This window comes from Rissa tridactyla, chromosome 2, assembly GCF_028500815.1.
Source record: "Rissa tridactyla isolate bRisTri1 chromosome 2, bRisTri1.patW.cur.20221130, whole genome shotgun sequence".
In the NCBI taxonomy this organism is placed as follows: Eukaryota; Metazoa; Chordata; class Aves; order Charadriiformes; family Laridae; genus Rissa; species Rissa tridactyla.
The window spans coordinates 145,078,857-145,098,400 of record NC_071467.1 but is presented as its reverse complement, the minus strand read 5'-3'; the positions used below and the strand labels follow the sequence as shown (position 1 = coordinate 145,098,400).

Sequence of the window (19,544 nt, the reverse complement as noted above, 5' to 3'; positions counted from 1 at the left end):
GACCAGCATTGTGTTGTGAGAAACGGTTTTAAACCTCCAGGCCTGTGAACGTGCACTCAAAAGGTTTAGGAGACTTGACTGACAGAGTCTGGACTTGCCAAAGTTCAGTCTTAATTAAATTGCGGTGTCGGGGAAATGCCAAAAAAGTGGCAGAAGTGCTGGTATCCTTCCAACGTCAAGGAAGGAGAATAGACCAAACTGGATTATTATGACCTAGTTTACGCTGGCATCCATTTTGGGTTAAATAGTGAAGAAGAGACATGGGATTCTACTAGAGAAGATGTAAAGAATATGGCGTAGTATGAACATAATTTGTACAATTAAGGCATGAATATGATTGAGAACTATTTCCTAAAGAGACATTATAAATTTGGTTGGTCAAGGCAACTCAGTACATAGAAATTTGTGAAATGTTTAGCTTGTACAGCTGCACAATGTTCTCATTAGAAAATGAGCACTGTATAATTTCAATAAAACACTAAGAAGAATTAACAACTGTCTGGTCGGTTTTGGGAGATAATTACCAACAGGGATATTTCTGGTGAGCTCCACAGAGATCTGACCTGGAACTGCTCAGTGTTCTCAGGTATTTGGAATCAAATATGCAGTTGTTTCTGACTAAAAAATTGTAGATGACCTGGAAGTCATCTACAGTGTGTCCAGAATGCATGCAATTAAGAAACTTGACTGATGTGCTCTGAAGGTGCCTCACCTAATCATTTTTTGTTGTTGTGAGGACATTGCAGAGAACAGAACTTGGACTTCACAGCAGATAACAAAAAGAATAGAGCATTTTAAAGATAATCCTCAAGACTGCAAGAGGGAGAGGAATAAATAGGAAACAGCAGATAAAAAAATACTAATTGGAACTGATGTGGAAAACATGTCGGTAGCAATAAGGGTTTTCTGGTAAATTTGTGTAACCAACAATAAGTAGTGGTAAGCCTGTTAACCCTTTGTAATCTTCAAAATTCAGTTGACTTGCTTTCTTGTTTTCTTCTTCAGATTGGTTCTTTATAACCAAACAAGAAGAGTTACTGCACACATTTGCTGGTTTTATTTGAGAGATAAATTAAAAAGTGGCGCTTTTATAATCAAGCAGAACTGTCTGCAATTTCTATTCTCTGTACAGTCGTATCTGTTTTATTGCATGCTGGCTTTTATTGAACTCCAGTTTCTTGTTTCAGTCTTCCATTATTTGAGCGTTTTGTGTGATCTGTAGCAATTTTTTTACCCTCCTGGTGAGGGCTATCAGTTAGATAGAGGAGTGTCCCTAATTTTGTGATTGCCTTTATCAGCTGTTTATCCAGTGGAAGGCTGAGATGGGAATGATTCTGGTGTAATTTTCTGCAGCCACTTGTAGTGCAAGCTCTGATAAACTTTTTAAAAGCCATGATTTTATTTTAGCAGGTATTGCTGTCATACGGTTTATATGCACTTTATACCTAAGGCACAGTGTTGAAAATGGGTATAATCAGATTTCACTTTAAATTCTTGTTATTAAAATTAACTTTTTCTTGAAAAGTATAACCTGAAAACCATGAGCTTCTGTTGTATATGACAGGATTTCTCAGTCCTGGATTTCAGTGCTTTCATCCGTCCAAACAAGAAATGTTAAAGCTGGGAATAGTCAGATTTAGGTTGTGTTTAAGCAAGTCCTTTTGACTGCAGCTTTGCAATGGCTTTTTTCTATTCTGTACCCAACCCCATTAATAATTTAACACTAAAAATCTGATATACTCAAAATCAGTTAGTATCAAATATCCCAGGAAAAAAAATCCTGTAGATTTTCCTCTTCATTACACTTGCTTGGGAAACTGGGGAAAGAAATTACAGTCTGAAGTGAAATATGCAGGAGCACAAACAGTAAATAGAATTACTTAGGATACTGACCATTTCAATTGCTCTAGCTTCACCAAAGCAATAATAATAATAAATGCAAGAATATTAGCCCTCTTCATAGTTTTGCCATGTGTTTTAAGAAGCTGTCTCTAGTGATAGATGTAAACAGCAGCATTTATTTCACTGAATGGGGAACAGTGATTCCCTGAATTATTGTCCATGAAGCCCACTTATAAATTTATAATCAGATAGGTTTTCAATCCTACAATCGTGTATCTTGCAACAAAATGCTGTCACATGATGGTAAATACATGCAGAAGTAAATGGAGCAAATCCTAAACCCAGTGGTGTAAATATGGTTCCTCTTGTCAGGAAAAGGAGAATATTTGATCCCTATTCATTTGTGTACCCGGATCCCTACCTCTGGCCTGCTCCAGTGTCTAGTTTTGTGGGAATTCCTGCACGTTCAATGTTTTTGGGAGTTACCCAAGGAAAAAGAGTGGGACCACGGAGTCCAGGACTCTTCAAAGACGTTAGTTCAGATGCATTGCAAGAACCTGCTATGTGCAAAGGCCCTGATAAGGAGATATCACAGTTTTGGAAGAATGGGATTTCGGCATGGGTATATATGTACATGTTTCGACTCCTAAAATACAAGTGAATTTTACTTACAAAAGCTGCAATTCTGAGAAGACGGTTTTTTGGTCACCTTTCAACTGGATATAATTTCCAAGCTAAATTCTGAATGTTAGTTTTTATTATTGCATTTGATATTCTGTCTCCTGTTGTTTCTTGCCTGTCCCAAACTTAGATTTACTCTAATGTTGACTTTAAAAAAAGGAAAGGTATGCAGGGACTGACAGTGATGATCCTGAATATAAATTATATCAAGCAAATTGATGCAAGATAAAATTACCAAATCAACCTTTTTTATTCTATATTTTATGGAATATCTAATGTATATTTGGCAGTAATTTACTCTTGCACATGAATTTCTGACAGTTTCGATTCTTTGGGCTTATTAATCAATGTAGTCAGCACCAGAGCAATTTTTATGAGACTCACTAGTCATCAAAAATTTATTATCAGATAAATCAAAGAAACAACTAGCATCTTAATAGGGTGAACAAAGTGGCATGTAAAAGATCATTCAAGACTACATGGTTTTGACACTTGTGTATTGCATTTACTGCTAGGGTCAGAGGTTTTGTTTGCACTTTCATTAAAATAGTCATCACCATGACACAATTGCTTCCTTTTGTGATAGCCCTTTCTTCCTTCGATTTTTTATGTGTGTGTATATATATATTTTTTTTTTTTTTTCATGTTAGCTCCATTCTGGCAAAGCATACAACTCCTATGTAAAATGTAATATAGAACTTTAATTAAAATCTGAAACTTCTATAGCTAGTTGTAATAGATGGTGTGCGTTTCAGGAGCAGGGTGGGATGGAAGTACATTGCAACTAGTACCGGCATGCCCCCAGTATGCTTCAGTCTCTGATCCAGTGGCATACGGAGCTCTGATATTCGTTCCAGTTAAACCTCTAGTGTCTTATTTGATACAGTGATCTTTCTACTTTCTGAAGAGATTACATGTTTCTTGGTATTTTAAGAAGAATTTCCTGGTCACACTTTTTGTGGCTGTCATTGTAACAGAGCAAAGACAGAGCTGGATCCTTCCCAAATCTGCTTTTTCATTAAAGCAAAATGCTCATTGTACCCAAACACTCTTGCATTTAACATTTGCATTGGTTGAGTCTCCTCTCCAGTCTGTACACAAGCAATGGGCTGGCCTGTTCAAAGGGGACGTAGCCACAGGTGTGTGGCAAGAACATACTGGTGACAGCACTGGGAGTGTGGCTGGTGGCTTCACATTCCCCTGACAACTGCTGTTGGCTCTCTGGCGTGAATGTGCCATCAGGAAAATCCACGTGCGAGCTGGTAGCCCTGTGCTTGCAGGAGGGTGCATGTTTGGGGAACGATTGCATTGTTTTATGAAGCCTGACTTCATTTCAGTACCCAAGCGTAGGCACATCAAGCAGTCACAAGAAGGACAAAAGAGTCACCGTAGGTTGTCCCTATGGTCAAGGAGGCACCTCGGGGGCCAAGATAGTTCTCCAAAAAACTGAGTCATGCTCTAGAGGCCCAGAGAGGGAGGCTGAGCCCTTGGCCACTGCTTCATGGGCAGTACACTACTGAAGCAGTGGTGTGACACCAGCCCAGTGTCTCCATCCTTGGCTGCGTTCACACAGGCATGCCCAGGCCAGTAATGGCTCTCACATGACCATGTAGCAAGATGGTTCGGAGAGGTGATACGGCTGGAAACTAATCACTTATTTTGGCAGTTTTAGTCTGAATTACCTCCTTGACTTCAGTGCCTGACTGCCAGTGCTAGCCAGGATGGCAGATACCCAGCCATGGAAGAGGTGGCCCAGCTGGGGTAAGATATGTTGCATGGGCTGGTCCAAAGGCACAAGGAGGAGAACCTGGGTACTTACGTGCATTTTTGTAAAAGTTTAGGCTGGGCTGGCCACTAAATGAAGGACAGATGCTCTTTATTAACCCCTTCCCAGAAAGGAGAAGAGATAGAGAAAAGAAGGGAGAGACTTATGTGCTTATATGTTGGAAAAAACCTAAAGCAGTTCTAATGAAATATTAACAATAAAAAGAAAAGATAATAATATTAATAAGAAAATGATGAAATATATACAAATATATACAAAACCAATATCGAGCTCCCAGAATGATGATCATGTCGCTGGCAAGCACTGGGACTGGGCTCAGTGGCAGACAGAAACTGGATTCAGGAACACACAGGTCAGGATCAAAGGCTACAAAGAGAACACAAATACTTTTAAGAACTTACAGGTAAAAACTCCCCAACGTTGGTGAAGTAATGGAAAGTCTGGATTTGTCTATGTGCTGAAAATGTGGGGAAGGAAAAGCCCCAACAGCCTGTGTATTTCACATGCATTTGGTGATGCTGAAAATACGCAAGTGGAGCTCTTGCAGCTAGCTTTCACGTGTTTTGCCTAATAAAAAAATAACTGAAGGGAGATTGAATTTATTCAGTGTTAATAACCAGAAAGGATGTTTCTGGATGGCTACCAAGCAATGCAGAACTGTGAATGACACACAGAAGAAACCCGAGCATTTCCTCTTCCACCCAATGTGTGCTTTTGCAACAGAAATGTATTTAAGTTCAGCATTGTCATCTTCTGTGTCTGTAATCCTGAGTATGGCTGAAAATAGGGCTGTCTCTGGGATGAACGGCTTACAGAAGCACTGTTGTCTTGTAGCTCTGAAAAGTTTATCTCCCTGGTCTGATTCCAATTCAAGTGAGTTATGGCTGAAAATGGTTGCTGTGGGTTGCTCACTTAGCGGTGTGTGTAAGGTGTAAGGGAACTAGATATAGGTCTCTTATTTCTCTTCTAGATATAGCTGTAAAGGTGTGGTGGTTTTAAAGCTAATAATAATATCCAGTAATCAATGCTCACATCTGACCGCAGCTGCATATTTTAACTATCTTTACCAGCCTACCTGCAGTTCATCTGTATAATCTTACTTCAAGAGTAGATTTTTATGTTCTTTTTACTTTTGAGACAAATCTATAATGAGACGTGAAAGTTCTAAGGTAAAGCTGGTATACTTGTCATTAACATGTCAAAATAACTAACAGTCTCTCTGTGTATCTTTTATATGGCTGCTGCTCGGTAGCATTTTTATTCAGAACAGAAAGGACTAATCTTCTCTGGTCTTGATTTTAAGGCAGACTGGAGTTTGGACTGGTCCAAACAGGTTTAGGAGAGCTTTGTGGTGGAATATATAAAACTACAGTTAGTAGAGCTGTTAAATACTCTGGATTAAAGACTGTGATTTGGACAGTGGCTCAGGAGGCTTGCTGGAAATACATACGTATTTCAGAGTACTCCCAGAGTAAGTTTGGAAGCATCCACTGGATGAATAGTGAAGTGGGAGTTTGAGATCCAAGTCTTTCTGTAAATTGGAGAGGTATCAGGAAGCTGACAAGGTGTAAGTGAGAATCCCAGCCCCCCGTCTGTCGCAGATTTCATGTACAGCTTTAATGACTTCTATACAGCCAATTCTCGAGGGTCTCAACACAAGTAACTTTAGCTTAGGGGCCATAAGCTCCTAAAGGTCATACCAGGGTACTGAATGCATGTAGAGTAAACAAAAACACGTATCCATTTTACTGCGGAGAATCTGCATTTCAGGTGGCTGGTAAGAAATCAGCCAGTCAATAGCAAACCGGTGTTAAAAGTACACGGTTTCTGTTTGCTCCGTTCACTTCATTCCCAGTGTAAAATCTACCTGGCCAGGCCTTCATTTTCCATAACTTGACTAGACGTTTCTCGAGTGCCATAGATAGGAGAAAAGCATAAAGACCTACCCTTTCTCCAGGACACAGACTTCAAGTGGAGTGGGATCCTGCTCTTCAGGTCCAACATCCCGCAGCCCCTTCCATAAGACCTACCACTGATGGAGGGTCAAGAGCTGCTCTAATCAGTAGCGGGAAGAACTTGAGGAACAGATATGTTTTCTTTTTTATGAGATCGTCTCTGGAACCCTGCATTTTTGTTAGAAGTTAGTGAGGATGAATTCTGTTCAGAGTATTTGGATTCTTACTGACGTGATGCATCTGAGGTGGCCTCTGCTGTGATACTTTTGATATAACTGGGAGAGATGGTTCAGAAACATTTTTACACACGGGTGCATCAAGTCATGCTATATTTTCTGCAAATTTCTCCACCAAGCATTTTTTTTTAGTTAGTAATATTGACTTCTTTTTCTTTGTTTGTTGATTTGCTTTAATTTGCAAATTTACTCTGGAAATTGAAACAAAATAGATTCTTTCTCAAGTCAGGTAATGTTCTTGGAAATTAAGTCTGGCATTTCTGGCATTTCAAAATTTAGATTTTGATTAATTTGTTTACTCTTCAGTTTTGAGACTAGTTTGGAGACACGTGCCAAAACGATATTTTAATCTTTTCTCGAAAAGTTGATTTGTCCTGCTTTCCTCTGAAGTACAGTCCTGTTCACGTGATGACATACATACAACCAACTAGGTCGCCCTAGAGATTCAGCGGTGCCTGTGATCAAAATCTGGCTGATAGTCGTGTATCAGTTCCAGGTCATTCACTGCATATTTCTTAGCTTTGCAGGTGGCAAATACGTGTCTGAGAGTTGCAATAATCTGCGCATCTCACATTGTTTTATGGAGGAGAGTTTGCAGGTCAAGGTTCTTACGGACCAACTTGAAACCCGCCGATGCGTTTTATTAGACTCATGGTGGTAGCCTGAGCACTCACAAATATTTGATACTTCAGTTTGCAAAGATAAACACCTTCCTTTTACATACTGGTGTTGTGTTTGGATTCCCATCGGATTATGGCAGTACTGATGCTTGCTTCTTTTTCTGAAGATTAGTTTTATAAGTATTGCATTGCTTGATTATTATTTGTTTTTCAGTAATATTTACCGATGGACATATAAATGCCTGGTGTTCTGTGGCTTATGGTGTTATGAATGCCTGGTATTCTGTGGCTTATGGTGTTACGAATGATAATTAAAACGTCATATTCCCTCTGCTTGGCAACTCATGTATGCGCTAGTCTAGATGATTATTCATAAACTGTGTTTCATTGCTTAATTATGTTTAATGATTAGTTTTAATCCTCTGAAACTTGGTTTACTACAGCCAGGTTTACCTATGTTCACAAAGTAAGTAGTGTGAGTTGCTTTCTTCCTCACTGAAAAACATTTTTACGTTTATACGTAAGAAAATGAGAGCCCTGTAACAAGGGTGAAGGTTAGTCATTTCTCTTTCCCTGTAAAGGAATGTTTTGTGATATTAGATAATACTCGGATATATTTCACATGAAATCTTCCTTTCCACAAACAAATTTCAGACAGTGGAGCTAGGAATTGGAAAGGCTGCTCTCTCAAATGTTCATACATTGGCATGGGAATACCTGCCTGAGCACTAACAAGTATACCTATTGGAGAAGCGGGGAGTCTGCATTAAGAGAAGCTAAAACACGCCCTGTGTTTTGCCTAGAAGGAGAGAGGTGGACTTACTAACAAGTTGTGAGTTTATATGTTGGTGGTGTAGGTGTCTCTGCACACACATCTATCCGTAAATATTCTCCCATATTCCTGCGTATATTTAGTTTAGTGCTGACGTTATGTCTTGTTCAGTAGATGCATCCATTAACTCAGTTCCGTTTTATTCTTTTCTAGGAAAAAGGATAGATTTAGAAGACAATGGGCATTGCAGTGTAGAATTCTGTTGCCACGAAACAAAAATACAAATGGTGTTAAAAATAAATTCGTAAAAAATAATATTCATACATAAAATACTGAGATGATCAAAATGAGTCTTGGGAGGAACTGATGCAAAATGCAGATATTGCAGAATCCAAATTATTATATTCATGGGGATCATAATTAATTATTTAATTCTAGATATACGCATACTATAGCCTAAAAATGAATTGCAGGTTTACAACTGACTAGCTGTTTTATGTGGCAGAATGTAGTCTTTGCATATTTATTAAAATTATTCATAACTGGTTGCTGCCTAGATGAACTGCTCTATTCTTATGTCTTGCTTCAATACATTATCTGAACCATTTTATCATGACATTATAATGGAAATTTGTCTAAATTTTAGAATGATCCATGAGGCATTTTCCAAAACCCCTATCAGCATCTCTTAAAAATGTGTATCTGCAGTTTACATTCAAGCATACTTTCAAAGGGTTTAGTAGCGATACATATTTTCTACATATAATTGTTTGCTGCTTTTTTTTTAAAAAAAGGTTTTATTTAGATGAAAAAGGAATACACATTGGAAAAAAGTTAGAATATGCATTTAATTAAATTTTATGTGCTTATCCGTTCTCTAGCTTACAACTATAAATTGCTTCTTTTAAAGATATCATAGGATGGCGAAACATGTTTGTAATGCAGTTTTCTACCCTTCCCCGCGGATGTCCCAGGAAAGTTATAAAAATCAATTATATACCTACTGCGTGTGTGGTGCCTCACAGCTGTTCTCCTGGATTTGTCAGGGCAACGGGACTCTCTTCCTGAAAAAAAAGAAATGCAATATGGGAAGGATTTCCACCAACCAGGTACGCAGTTAGAGTGACTATAAGATAGTCACAGTTACCTTATCTTCTGGTGGCTGGTCCATAAACCAGTGGCTAATTGATGCACACAGGTAAGACAACTCCATTTGCGAGAGAATTCAAACAAAAAATCTGCCTGTTGTACACCTGTACCAATATCCAGAAAGGACCTAAAGTGGTGCATCTTGTGTGTCTTATTTTGTCAAACAAGGATTTTATGTTTTTTAAGTAATTTGGAAGAGCACAAGAAGAAAAAACTTAGTTTTCAGAAAGAAAAATTTGACTTAAAAGTTTTCCGCATTAGGAGCGTAGAACAGTTATGAGTTGGTTGGGGCACTTTGCGTAAAGCCGAAGGAGTCTGATACTGTAGCTGGAATGTTTTGCTTTATGGTGAATTCCTTTGGAATGGCTTACTGACTGTGCTGCCGTTTGCATGGCAATGCGGCATTATTTCCACTAATTGTCAAAAGCAATTAGAGGCCAATGAAATTCTGCGTAAACCATCAGACAAGCACTTTCCATTTGATTAAATACATCTTGGTGGAGAATAAAGGAACAATCCCTTTTTATGCATTATTATTTCATGTCTTGCTGGCATGCACTCAGATTCCTCTTTATAATTAAACAGAAAACTGTTTAAGAGAAAAATACTTTAGTTCAGAAACTAACCATGACAAATTTGCGTGACGAATCGCTTTGTGACCACTGCTGCCATGACCATGGTTTGCCTATAGAATACCTGAGGTTCGGCAATTGCTTTACATTCAACCAAAAGGCAGTCCCAGCTGTGCACTCCCTGCTCCCAAAGTGGTGCAGCGTCTCTCTGATTATCAAAGGATTTTGCAAAACATCAACATTGTTTGAACTCCAAGTAGTGCAGAAAATCCTACTGCAAAATTAAGGTCTTCCACGTAGGCATAATGCCGCAAATAAATGGGAAAAAATGAGAAATAAGGAAAGCTAGAAGAAAGAAAATGCAACCACAAGTGTTTTACCTTATCTGTCTGGGGAGGTTTCTAGCTGGATTTGCTGGCCAAATGTAAGTATCCATAAGGAGCAATCTGAGGATTTATTTTTTTTTTTTTAATCAGCCTATTTATCCACTCTCTGGTTGAGCTTGCCTTTCCATAAACTAAGAAAAATATCTTTCCATAGTAGTATTTGTTCCTTCAATTCCTGTGCTCAAATGTTTGGGATTGTTGTACTGGGTTTTGGGGGCTGCCTTCTCTGTATTAACTTTTGAACGTAATAACTTGTAAAGAGTGTTTTTCCTCTGCGGAAAGTGTGATCCTGTGATTCAAGCCAGTACGATCACTGTGGAAACATGCACTATTCAACTTCATTATGTCTTAGAACGAAAGCTGTGCTCCCAAATTACCCCCCTGTACCTCTTCCCAGCCTAAGGGTACTGTGTCATAATGGTCTTTGGGTCCAGGTGAGCTTCTCTGAAGTGATGTGGTAACAGAAATCAGTTCCCAGATGGTGGTTACTAGAAGTTTTTGCTACAGCAAGTGGACAAGACAAATACCTGAGGTGACTGGATTCCAACACCTAACAGCAAAGGTCAAACTATGTGCTGATTTGAGAGGGGTGACCCAGCCAGGCAACAGAGCAGTACCTGACGTAGTGCCTCAAACCCTCTGTGAAAATGTATTTGCACTAGAGTTAGCAAAGGGATTTTCTCTGTGTGCAGTCCGACATTCTAGACCTCTAGTTGGGCGGCAGTTTGAGAAGCATACGGTTGTCCAGTCTCACCCACTTATTCTGCCAGCACAAGCAGTGTAGATAAAAGATATTTGATGGACTTTCTGGGCGTTTTGTAATTGGAAGGAGTTTCTCTTTGAGTATTCAGCATAAAAGGAGGCAGACTGGCTGGAAGCTACTGAGAGGTTTGTGCTTACCGGACAGGTTTGTGCTTACAGGGTAACAGTGAGCCAGTAGTATTAATTTCTTTGCTAAGTCTCTGCAAGCAGTGACACTTCTGCTACCTGTGGGTTCCAGGGCAGCGGCAGGCTCAAGGCTTACTGTCAGCACAATTGTTTTGGGGATAAAAGATGGACCATTTGGAAAGCTTAACCTTTCTTTTCTCCTTCAGAGAGCAGACAGCCCTTTTCCCTCTCAGAACAACATGACATCAATTTTACCAGGGGAAGCTGAAAGTTTTTCAGTCTTTTTTTTAACAAACATAATAGACAATTTGGGCCAATAACTACCTTTGGTCAGTCCTTCTGTAACAGCGGCCAATGAGGTACTGTCATCAATTTTATTACACCTTTTGCTTTCCTGTGAACCTACTCCATTGAGAGGAAATGCTTAATGCTATTGCTGTTACAATCTCAGAAACTTCTCAAGTCAATAAAGAGTAACGCTAGCTCAAACTTTGGGCCTTGTTCCTGAAGTCTAATTTAATGTAATTGTTATTTATGGCATTACAGAGAGGTAAACAGCTGCCTGTGCCTGCTGGGGTGGTTTTGGTTTTTTTTGCTGTTGGTTTGTTGGGTGTTGTGGGGGTTTTTTCCACCTAATGATGCCAACAAAAGTGACCTGACGTTTTTCCTTTAATTAAAATGGGCCTTTGTGAATTACTGTGTGAAAATCACGGGATACGACACTAATTGGAGTTTAGGCAACTGCTTCCCTAACCTCTCGCAGTGAAACTTCTAAATGAAATGTTTCAGTTTTCATTTAGTAGCTTGAGAGTTTTTCATAGCTAGATATAAAATAATGATTGTTGACCTTTTCGGACAAATATATTGGTTTTTTTCCTGAATAAAAGCTTTACAGCATCATTCATTTGTGGCTAGTCTTACTTGTGGTTTGACTACTTCAGCTCCCAGGTTCTACGATGAATATCCTAAGGACATAAGAAAAGACTTTCTGTGTTAGACCTATGACCCATGGAGCCCAGTGGCCTCCCCCCAAGAGGCGATAGGAGACACTGGTCAGGGAGAACACACAAGACTGGCTGCTACCTGCAGTCCTTTCCCCTTATTCTCTCCCAGCATCCGGCATCATCATATTATGGGTGATGGAGAGTACATCCCTAACTCTTCTTTTTGTCACCTATTTACAGACCTGTTGTCAGTGAATTTATCTCATTCTTATTTGAAGCTCCTGAGACTGTCTGCCAGCAGAGACTCCTGTACCAGCAAGTTCTGGAAGTTCACTAACTGCTGGGTGGTCTTTTCTGTTTGAACTGATTTCCTTGATTCATTGAGGGCTAAACGTGGGAATGGGATTTATTATACTTAAGATCAAATTGTTCTGCTAATACACAGATAGGGATAGTGGCAAAGAACCACAATTGTGGCTGGACCAGCCATAGCTTTTCAGACGAGGCACCATCATGCAGAAACGAACAGGGATGGGAGCTGAGAGCTACAGTTTGATACCGAAGTGAGCCACTGTGTACCAAGTCATCCCTTGCATCTTACTCCTCTAAGTGCTAAAGGCCAGGCTGGATGGGGCTTTGAGCAGCCTGGTCTAGTGGGAGGTGTCCCTGCCCGTGGCAGGGGGGTTGGAACTAGATGATCTTTAAGGTCCCTTCCAACCAGAACCATTCTGTGATTCTGTGTAAAGGGCAGCTTCAGGACCACTAGTCTGGTGAGCTGGTTTGTGAGTTGGCAGGGGTGTGCCGGAAAGGGAATGACGAATTACTGGGAATGAGTTTAGGATCTTGTAGCATGATGGCAGGTGTGCGGTATCTGAAAGGGGACAGTGAGGCACGGCACCATTGAGCTGTGTTGGGGACATATGAGGGGTAATAATGTCACTGCAGTATTACAGTCAGGCAAGTCTGCATCGCAGTAGTGCACTGAAGAAAGAATTTGCTTCGATGTGATGAATACTTGCTTCACTGCAAATATCCAGATCAAGAGTAGTCACTGATAACATTTAAATTTTCTTATGCCTTTAGGCTGTGATTATACGGAAGTTCACAAGTCAAGATGTTTGTCGAGGATGTATAGAGATAGCAGGATTTTGACAGCGTTAATGGGTTTTAAGTGTAAAATTCTAGGTGTCCTAATTGAACTAAGAGAAATGCTGAAGGTTGCCGTTTTGGAGGAAAGCACTCCCGCATAGATTTTGAACACCGATTATCAATCTACGCTGCAGTAGACTAGATCAAAATCAATATTTCTGCCTGGAATTCACACAACCTCTTTGAGAGACGAGATTAATATGGTTACTGTTCAACTCTATGTTCTCAATCAGCTAAGTATGTGCACTTGTCATTCATATTTTGTTTTTAGCTTGTTATTCTGACAGAAGAGTCTCTGAGGAATGAAAGGAGAGCCAGTTTGAAGAGTAAAGCGATGCAACATTTACATATTTTCACACTGTTAGGGAAGCCGGCTGTTAGACTTCGAACATTATTTATTCATTTGATGCTGCTATTTGTTACAGACCTCTGAAATATGTTACTGACAGTAACTAAACCATCCGTCTCACTTTAGGATTTCTACTGATTGCTAATTTTGTTGACTAAGTGGTGCAAGAAGTTCAAAATGTGTTATTGCTAAAAAGACAGGGTTCTATTAGGGTTTTTTTCCTAATACCCTGCTCCCATACTGAGTTGCAAGAGAGGGCTTTTTTAATGTTGGCATATGCATTCAAAAAAACATCATGTTGTAGTCCTTGCAGATCATGCACATCACTTCGGTTTCTGTTGGTGTGTTCTAAAAATCATGCAAATGAGCTTTCTATCATACTTGTTTACCCAGTGGGTGGGAATATAACCATCATATTCAAAGGGGTTGAACCAACCAACTCTAAAAGCAATTACTAGCAACATTGATTTTTCCATTAATTGGCTGAACCCTTTGGAACATGAAATCTCTAAGGACAGCATCTGAAATGTATTACTGCTTTTATTGCTGTTATGATTATTAGATTTTGGATGCTACCAACATGTCTTGGATGATACTCAAATACAAGACAGTTCCTGATCTTGAGAACTGAGGAGTCTGAAAGACAAAACAATGTCAAAGGGAATAAACATTTCCCAAGTGCTTTATAATTTTGTGATTATTTTTGATAAATGTTTAGATGCTTCACCATGTAATGGGACCTCATTGAAAATACTGAGTTATGAGGGGTGTCATGGTTTAACTCCAGCCAGCACCTAGAACCACACAGCCACTTGCTCACTCCCCCAGTTGGGATGGGGGAGAGAATTGTAAGAGTAAAAGTGAGAAAAAAATCGTGGGTTGAGATAAAGACAGTTTAATAGGTAAAGTAAAAGCCACGCATGCAAGGAAAGCAAAACAAGGAATTCATTCACTGCTTCCCATTGGCAGGCAGGTGTTCAGCAATCTCCAGGAAAGCAGGGCTCCATCACACATAGCAGTTACTCGGGAAGACAAATGCCTGAACTCTGAACGTCACTCCCTTCCTTCTTCTTCCCCAGCTTTATATACTGAGCATGTCTTCATATGGAATATCCCCTTGGTCATTTGGGGTCAGCTGCCCCAGCTGTGTCTCCTCCTGACTTCTTGTGCACTCCCAGCCTTCTCGCTGGTGGGGCGGTGTGAGGAGCAGAAAAGGCCGTGAGTGCTTAGCAACAACTAAAAACCCCAGTGCGCTCTCACACTGTTCCCATCCCAAACCCAAAACATAGCACTACACCAGCTGCTAGCAAAAAAAGTTAACCACATCCCAGCTGAAACCACGACAGGGGGGTAGTTCCTTGCCATAGCATGCCAGGAGAGATTTCTCCATACATGGGTTGGCGGAAGAACATCAGGAGTTTGCTATGTGGGAAATGGGTAAATGGGACAGTAAACTTAACATAATTGATAAGGGCAGAGGAAATGGTAGGGGGGAAAAAAGATGTTTCTTTTGTATCAGGTTGTAATTGGGCAGAACCAACTAAAGAGACAGACGATTGAGCACAATGCAGTGAAGGAGGGTAAATTATTTTTGGTGACTTCTGGTATAGACTGGAGAAGAGTGACATATGCAGAGGGAAATGACACTCTCTGCTGTCTGGACAGTGGGGAACTTCAGAGCGTTGTGAAGGAAACAGCATCAGGATACAAATCCTGATGGCTCCAAATTTTCTTTTTATTTCTGGTGGAAGAATTTTCGAGGCTTTGCAACAAAACTTAATTCGCCGAAGATTTTATTCATATTAGCGAACCTATGTTTTATTTCATTACAGTTTTACACCCCCTAGACAGAGCTCTGACTCCCTCTTTGCCATTGCTATTCTTGTTGCCTGGGGCATCTGAATCACAGGTGTCATATAATTCACTTAATAACTATATATTCCCTTATAGATGCCTACACCTGCTGGGCATTAGTTTTAGCACTTTACTGGATGCGCATGTAGGTGTCTGCATTGGAAAAGGACTCTTCAGGGTGACCATGGGAACATGGGACTTGGGAACATTTTCAAGTCTTCAGCGTCTTTCTTGAGCCAAATCTGAGTAAAGAAGATTTACGGGGAAGGCAGTGGCTGGTTTTCCAAGAACAGCTAGTATTGCTGTAGGAGAAATCAGACGTTTCAGTAGATCTCTGAAGCTGAGTTTTCCTGGATGCCGTCTTTAACCCCACCTCATAGTGCAAGTCAGATCCTCTTTCCTCCACTGCTGCTTGTTTGGGAGAAGTTGTTGCTCTACTGCACAAAAGGTTAAAGCACATTCCCTTCTACTGCTTGGTCTTGAGGTTGCAGTATAAGCAGTTGCTACCTAAGAATAAATGAAAGAAATGAAGAGATACATGATACTATGCATAACAGGGACAAGGTATATCAGTGTTTATATCAGACACTGTTTTTCTTTCTCTTTCTTCTACTTACTGTACTACTTGCCTAGTGACTGTTTAGTCATACAGTTTATTTGTATAAGAAAGTATTGTTCTGAAAAATTTGGAACTTGTGTATTTGAGAACAGTATTTTTTCTACATACATGGGAGCGTGATAAAGTGATTAGCAGAGGTGAAATGAAGACACGAGTACAGGAGACAGAGTTACAATAAAAAAATAATCCAACACTGTTGATTTTGGGAAATGAAGTAGCATTTGAGATATAAATACTACCGCCACTACTGTGTCCTGAAAAGAATAGCCTGCAGTTCAGCAGAGCTGAGTGTGAATTACTGGCTATGGGAATACATGGCTGGGAATTACTGCTGAGCACTGGATCTGCAGAATGAGCTCTGGAACCACAGACGGTCAGCAAATGCCACCACGTCACTGGGGAAGTGTCTTATGTGACATGGGAGAAGCAATGCACCCGCTGTTCTCAGTTCTGTCAGCCCTATTTTAAGGCATGTATCCCAGCTGCAAGAAAGATGGGAACCAATTGGAGAAAGTCCAGAGCAGAGGAACAGGCAAAGTCAAAGGCTGGAAAAGTTCACCTACGAGGAAAAATGGACAAATTTGAGGGGTTTACCCTGAAGAGGTAAAAGTTGAAATGGTTAACAAGTCTTTGAAGAAGAGGAAGGGAAAAAAAAAGACGTGGTCTTGAGAGAGAATAATACAAAAAAATTGGACTCAAACTGTCTTCTGTCATCACTGGTGATCTTTAAAAAGCAATCAAGACAAACTAGAGTTAATCCTGTCATGAGGCAGAAGATTGAAGCAGATGAGTTCTCAATGTCCTGTCAACATTATTTTTTTGACTCTGTTTCTTACTGTGTTCTCAGAGTCTGCCCTTTCTTCACCCTTCCTCTTTCCTTCTCCATCCCCCCATAAAAAAGGAAAGAAGAAAAGAAAGTATCTTTCCTTCTCCCTAAAAAGCTATTGAAGTGATAACGAATTAGCTTTGTCACTACGTAGTATGGGATGATCCTCAGGTCTGTCCATGATGCTTTAGGTGCGTAAATATTATGTAAATACATAATATTTAAATGAATAAAGATTAAAATAGTGACATCAAATCCCAAAGGGGAAAAAGAAACCTGACACTGTCTGGGGTTTTTTGGGGGGGCAGGGGGACAGGGAGGATTTCATCAGAGAGATCGTAATTTTGGTCAGCAACTGTTTCTAAAGGCCACATGAGATCTGGAATGCAGGCTGAATTTGCTCCCAGCTTTGTCCGTGGGCAGAGTTCGTGGCAGGGCAGTACCTCCATCAGCTTAACCTCTGTCATGGAACTGCAGTCCTCTTATTTCAGACCCATCGTGTTGCTTTATAGCGTATGTTTTGCTAGAGGGAGGTGTGAACCACACATAAGACATTACAGTAGATTTTCTGAATTTTTTAAAAAATAATTTCCTGTCTCAACCCTGAAGACTCTTTAACACAGAAGAGGGAGAGAAGTTTTATTTACTTTAAAACAAAAATTAAGAGCTTTTACAATATCCTCATGTAGCTGAAAACACAAATTTGTCAGGAAAGAATGTGAGCAGAAAACTTTTAAGTTTCTTAGTAAGCAAAATTAAGTATTTAAAGTAGAGAAATGTGCCACAGCATGCTTGCTACCTTATGAGGTTGTTTGCTGCTTTTGTCAAATGGGGCTTTCAAAAGATTTTTCCTTTGGGGATTTTTTGGAAGCAGCAACGAAGCCTGAAAGATTGTCTTCTGTAGGTCATCTTTTAAAATTTCAGTGTGAAAAGATAAAATAAATAGAATGTCACTGTTTTGTTAGTCAACATTACCTTTTTTCTTTTTTTTTTTGAGCTGAGAAGATAACTAGGAGAAAGTAAGAAATAAAACTAAAATTGATGCATCAAACATAACTTTAAGATTGCTCATCTTATTAGGGTGTATATTAAGTATTCCTTTTTATTCATCCCACAGTGTACGGATGGTTATTGACATGCTGCAACTTGCACTGGTCAGAACCCACACCTGTGTTTAAATTGATTTCCCCAGTGAAATCAACAACTGGTGTGGTGTTTTGTTTGAAACGCCTATTGTTTCAGTCTTCGGAGCAATTACAGTGCATACGGTAACTAAAGCAAAAAATATTTTCCTGCAAGCTTGGTGTACTGAAAATGAGTCTTATTAGGAATTTTTAACTTATTGGAGGGCAAAGCAGTGTGTTTGTGCTGGGATTTTTCACAGTGCAGTGAAAGGAGAAATTATGCCAAGCTGTTTAGTGTCAATTGTGCAAAATGCAGACTTACTAACCCAAGTTTTCAAGCACAGGGAGGCCTTTTTTGAGTTACAGTTGACTATGCGGGGAAAAGAATTTTCTTGTTGAAAAAGCTTTTAGGGGGAAGAAATAAGGGGAGATCTCTTAAAAAGTCAAGCATACCATCAAACTTGTTTGACTGTGCACACCAGCCAGGTTAGGGTCGTAGGACACTGCAATCACAGAACAGTTACTGAACATGTTCATGTATGATCTCAGCTTGGGTAAGAGGATTCAGTCTTCCATATTTCACTTCTGCCACTCTAGTAAATCACCTTTTCTCGTGGCAGTGCTCTGTGCTAGTGGGGAGATCAAACCCCTTAAGCTCTGTCACGCAGGGGATGCTGCCCATCCACAGGCCCGCTGTAGGTCCTTTGTGAGATGAGCTCCGACACATTCCGGCTGCCTCAGTCTTCGTGCAGGTGCGAGGTCGGGCCGAGCATGTGCGCTGGCAAGTGCAGTAATGCCAGAACATCCAAAATACAAAGCATTACAGCTCTCCTCGACATAGATGAGTTCTGCCAGTCTTAACCACGAAGTGGCAGGTATGCTTTCTTTCCTTATCCTTCATACTCTACCTTATAATATTATTAATTTACAGGATATACAGCCAGCAATTCAGTATTTACTACCAGGATTGTTTTATGTATCCGACTAGCCATCTCTAAGCAGGGAGTGTGCCATGCTCCCAGGGATCCTCATCATCTTGGACAACTACTGTTGCACAAAAGGGCTTAAAATTGATCTGATTCAGAGACCTGTATGCTGAAATAAAGTATTTGATATGGTTGTTGAAAGATAAATATAAACTTGGTGAGTGTTGAAAAGCTTCAATAGTAATTGCTACCCAAATTTTATGGTGGAGGAGGAGAGGGGAGTGAGGAAGGAGAAATAACCATTTCAGGGAGCGAAGCTGGAGAGGTGAGAGACACCACTCCATCAAACATAAGCACCACCTCAGTAAAGAGTAGCAATGTTACTTCACAGCAAAGCCCAGCAGTTCAAAGAGGTGTGCTTAAATATACTGTACACTTTATCTTTTGGAGGTTTTTGTTCACTTAGGCCTATGGTCCCTGGGGTTTTTTTGTATAAGACGAATTTAAAAGGACTGTTTCAAGATCCATAAGCCTGATGATGTTGGATGCACACAATGAAAGCAAGTGTGTTACTCTGTATCACACTTACTTGTAGAACTATTTAAGTGTTTTGATGCCACCTTCCCTCTATTTACACCTCTTAGATTTTTGGTTTATGAGCAGCAAAAGCAAACTGTCACTATTGGCTGTAAATTGAAGCTTTTAATAACTATGTCTGTTCTACAACATTTGTCAGCTTTGAATATTCTGTCAGTAGAAAATAAAAATAGCAGGAAATCTCAGCAACAGTGACACTAAAAATTTATCTGCTTATGCTCAAAAAGGTGTAAAATACAGACTTCAAGAATAAGCAATTGTAGTTCTCC

At 39.9% G+C, this 19,544-nt stretch overlaps 1 protein-coding gene across 5 annotated transcripts in view; it reads left to right on the top strand.

Moving 5' to 3' along the window:
- RSU1 (Ras suppressor protein 1) overlaps window positions 1–19,544 on the top strand; it is a 107,200-nt gene that overhangs the window by 51,237 nt on the left and 36,419 nt on the right. The window contains exon 9 of one of the 5 annotated variants that reach the window (XM_054190946.1): window positions 8,939–9,001. The exons of the other annotated variants lie outside the window; for them this stretch is intronic. Coding sequence (XP_054046921.1) covers window position 8,939 — 1 coding nt within the window. The 3' untranslated portion in view covers window positions 8,940–9,001. Of the gene's footprint in view, window positions 1–8,938; window positions 9,002–19,544 lie in introns of those variants that run through there. 5 annotated transcript variants of the gene reach the window in all.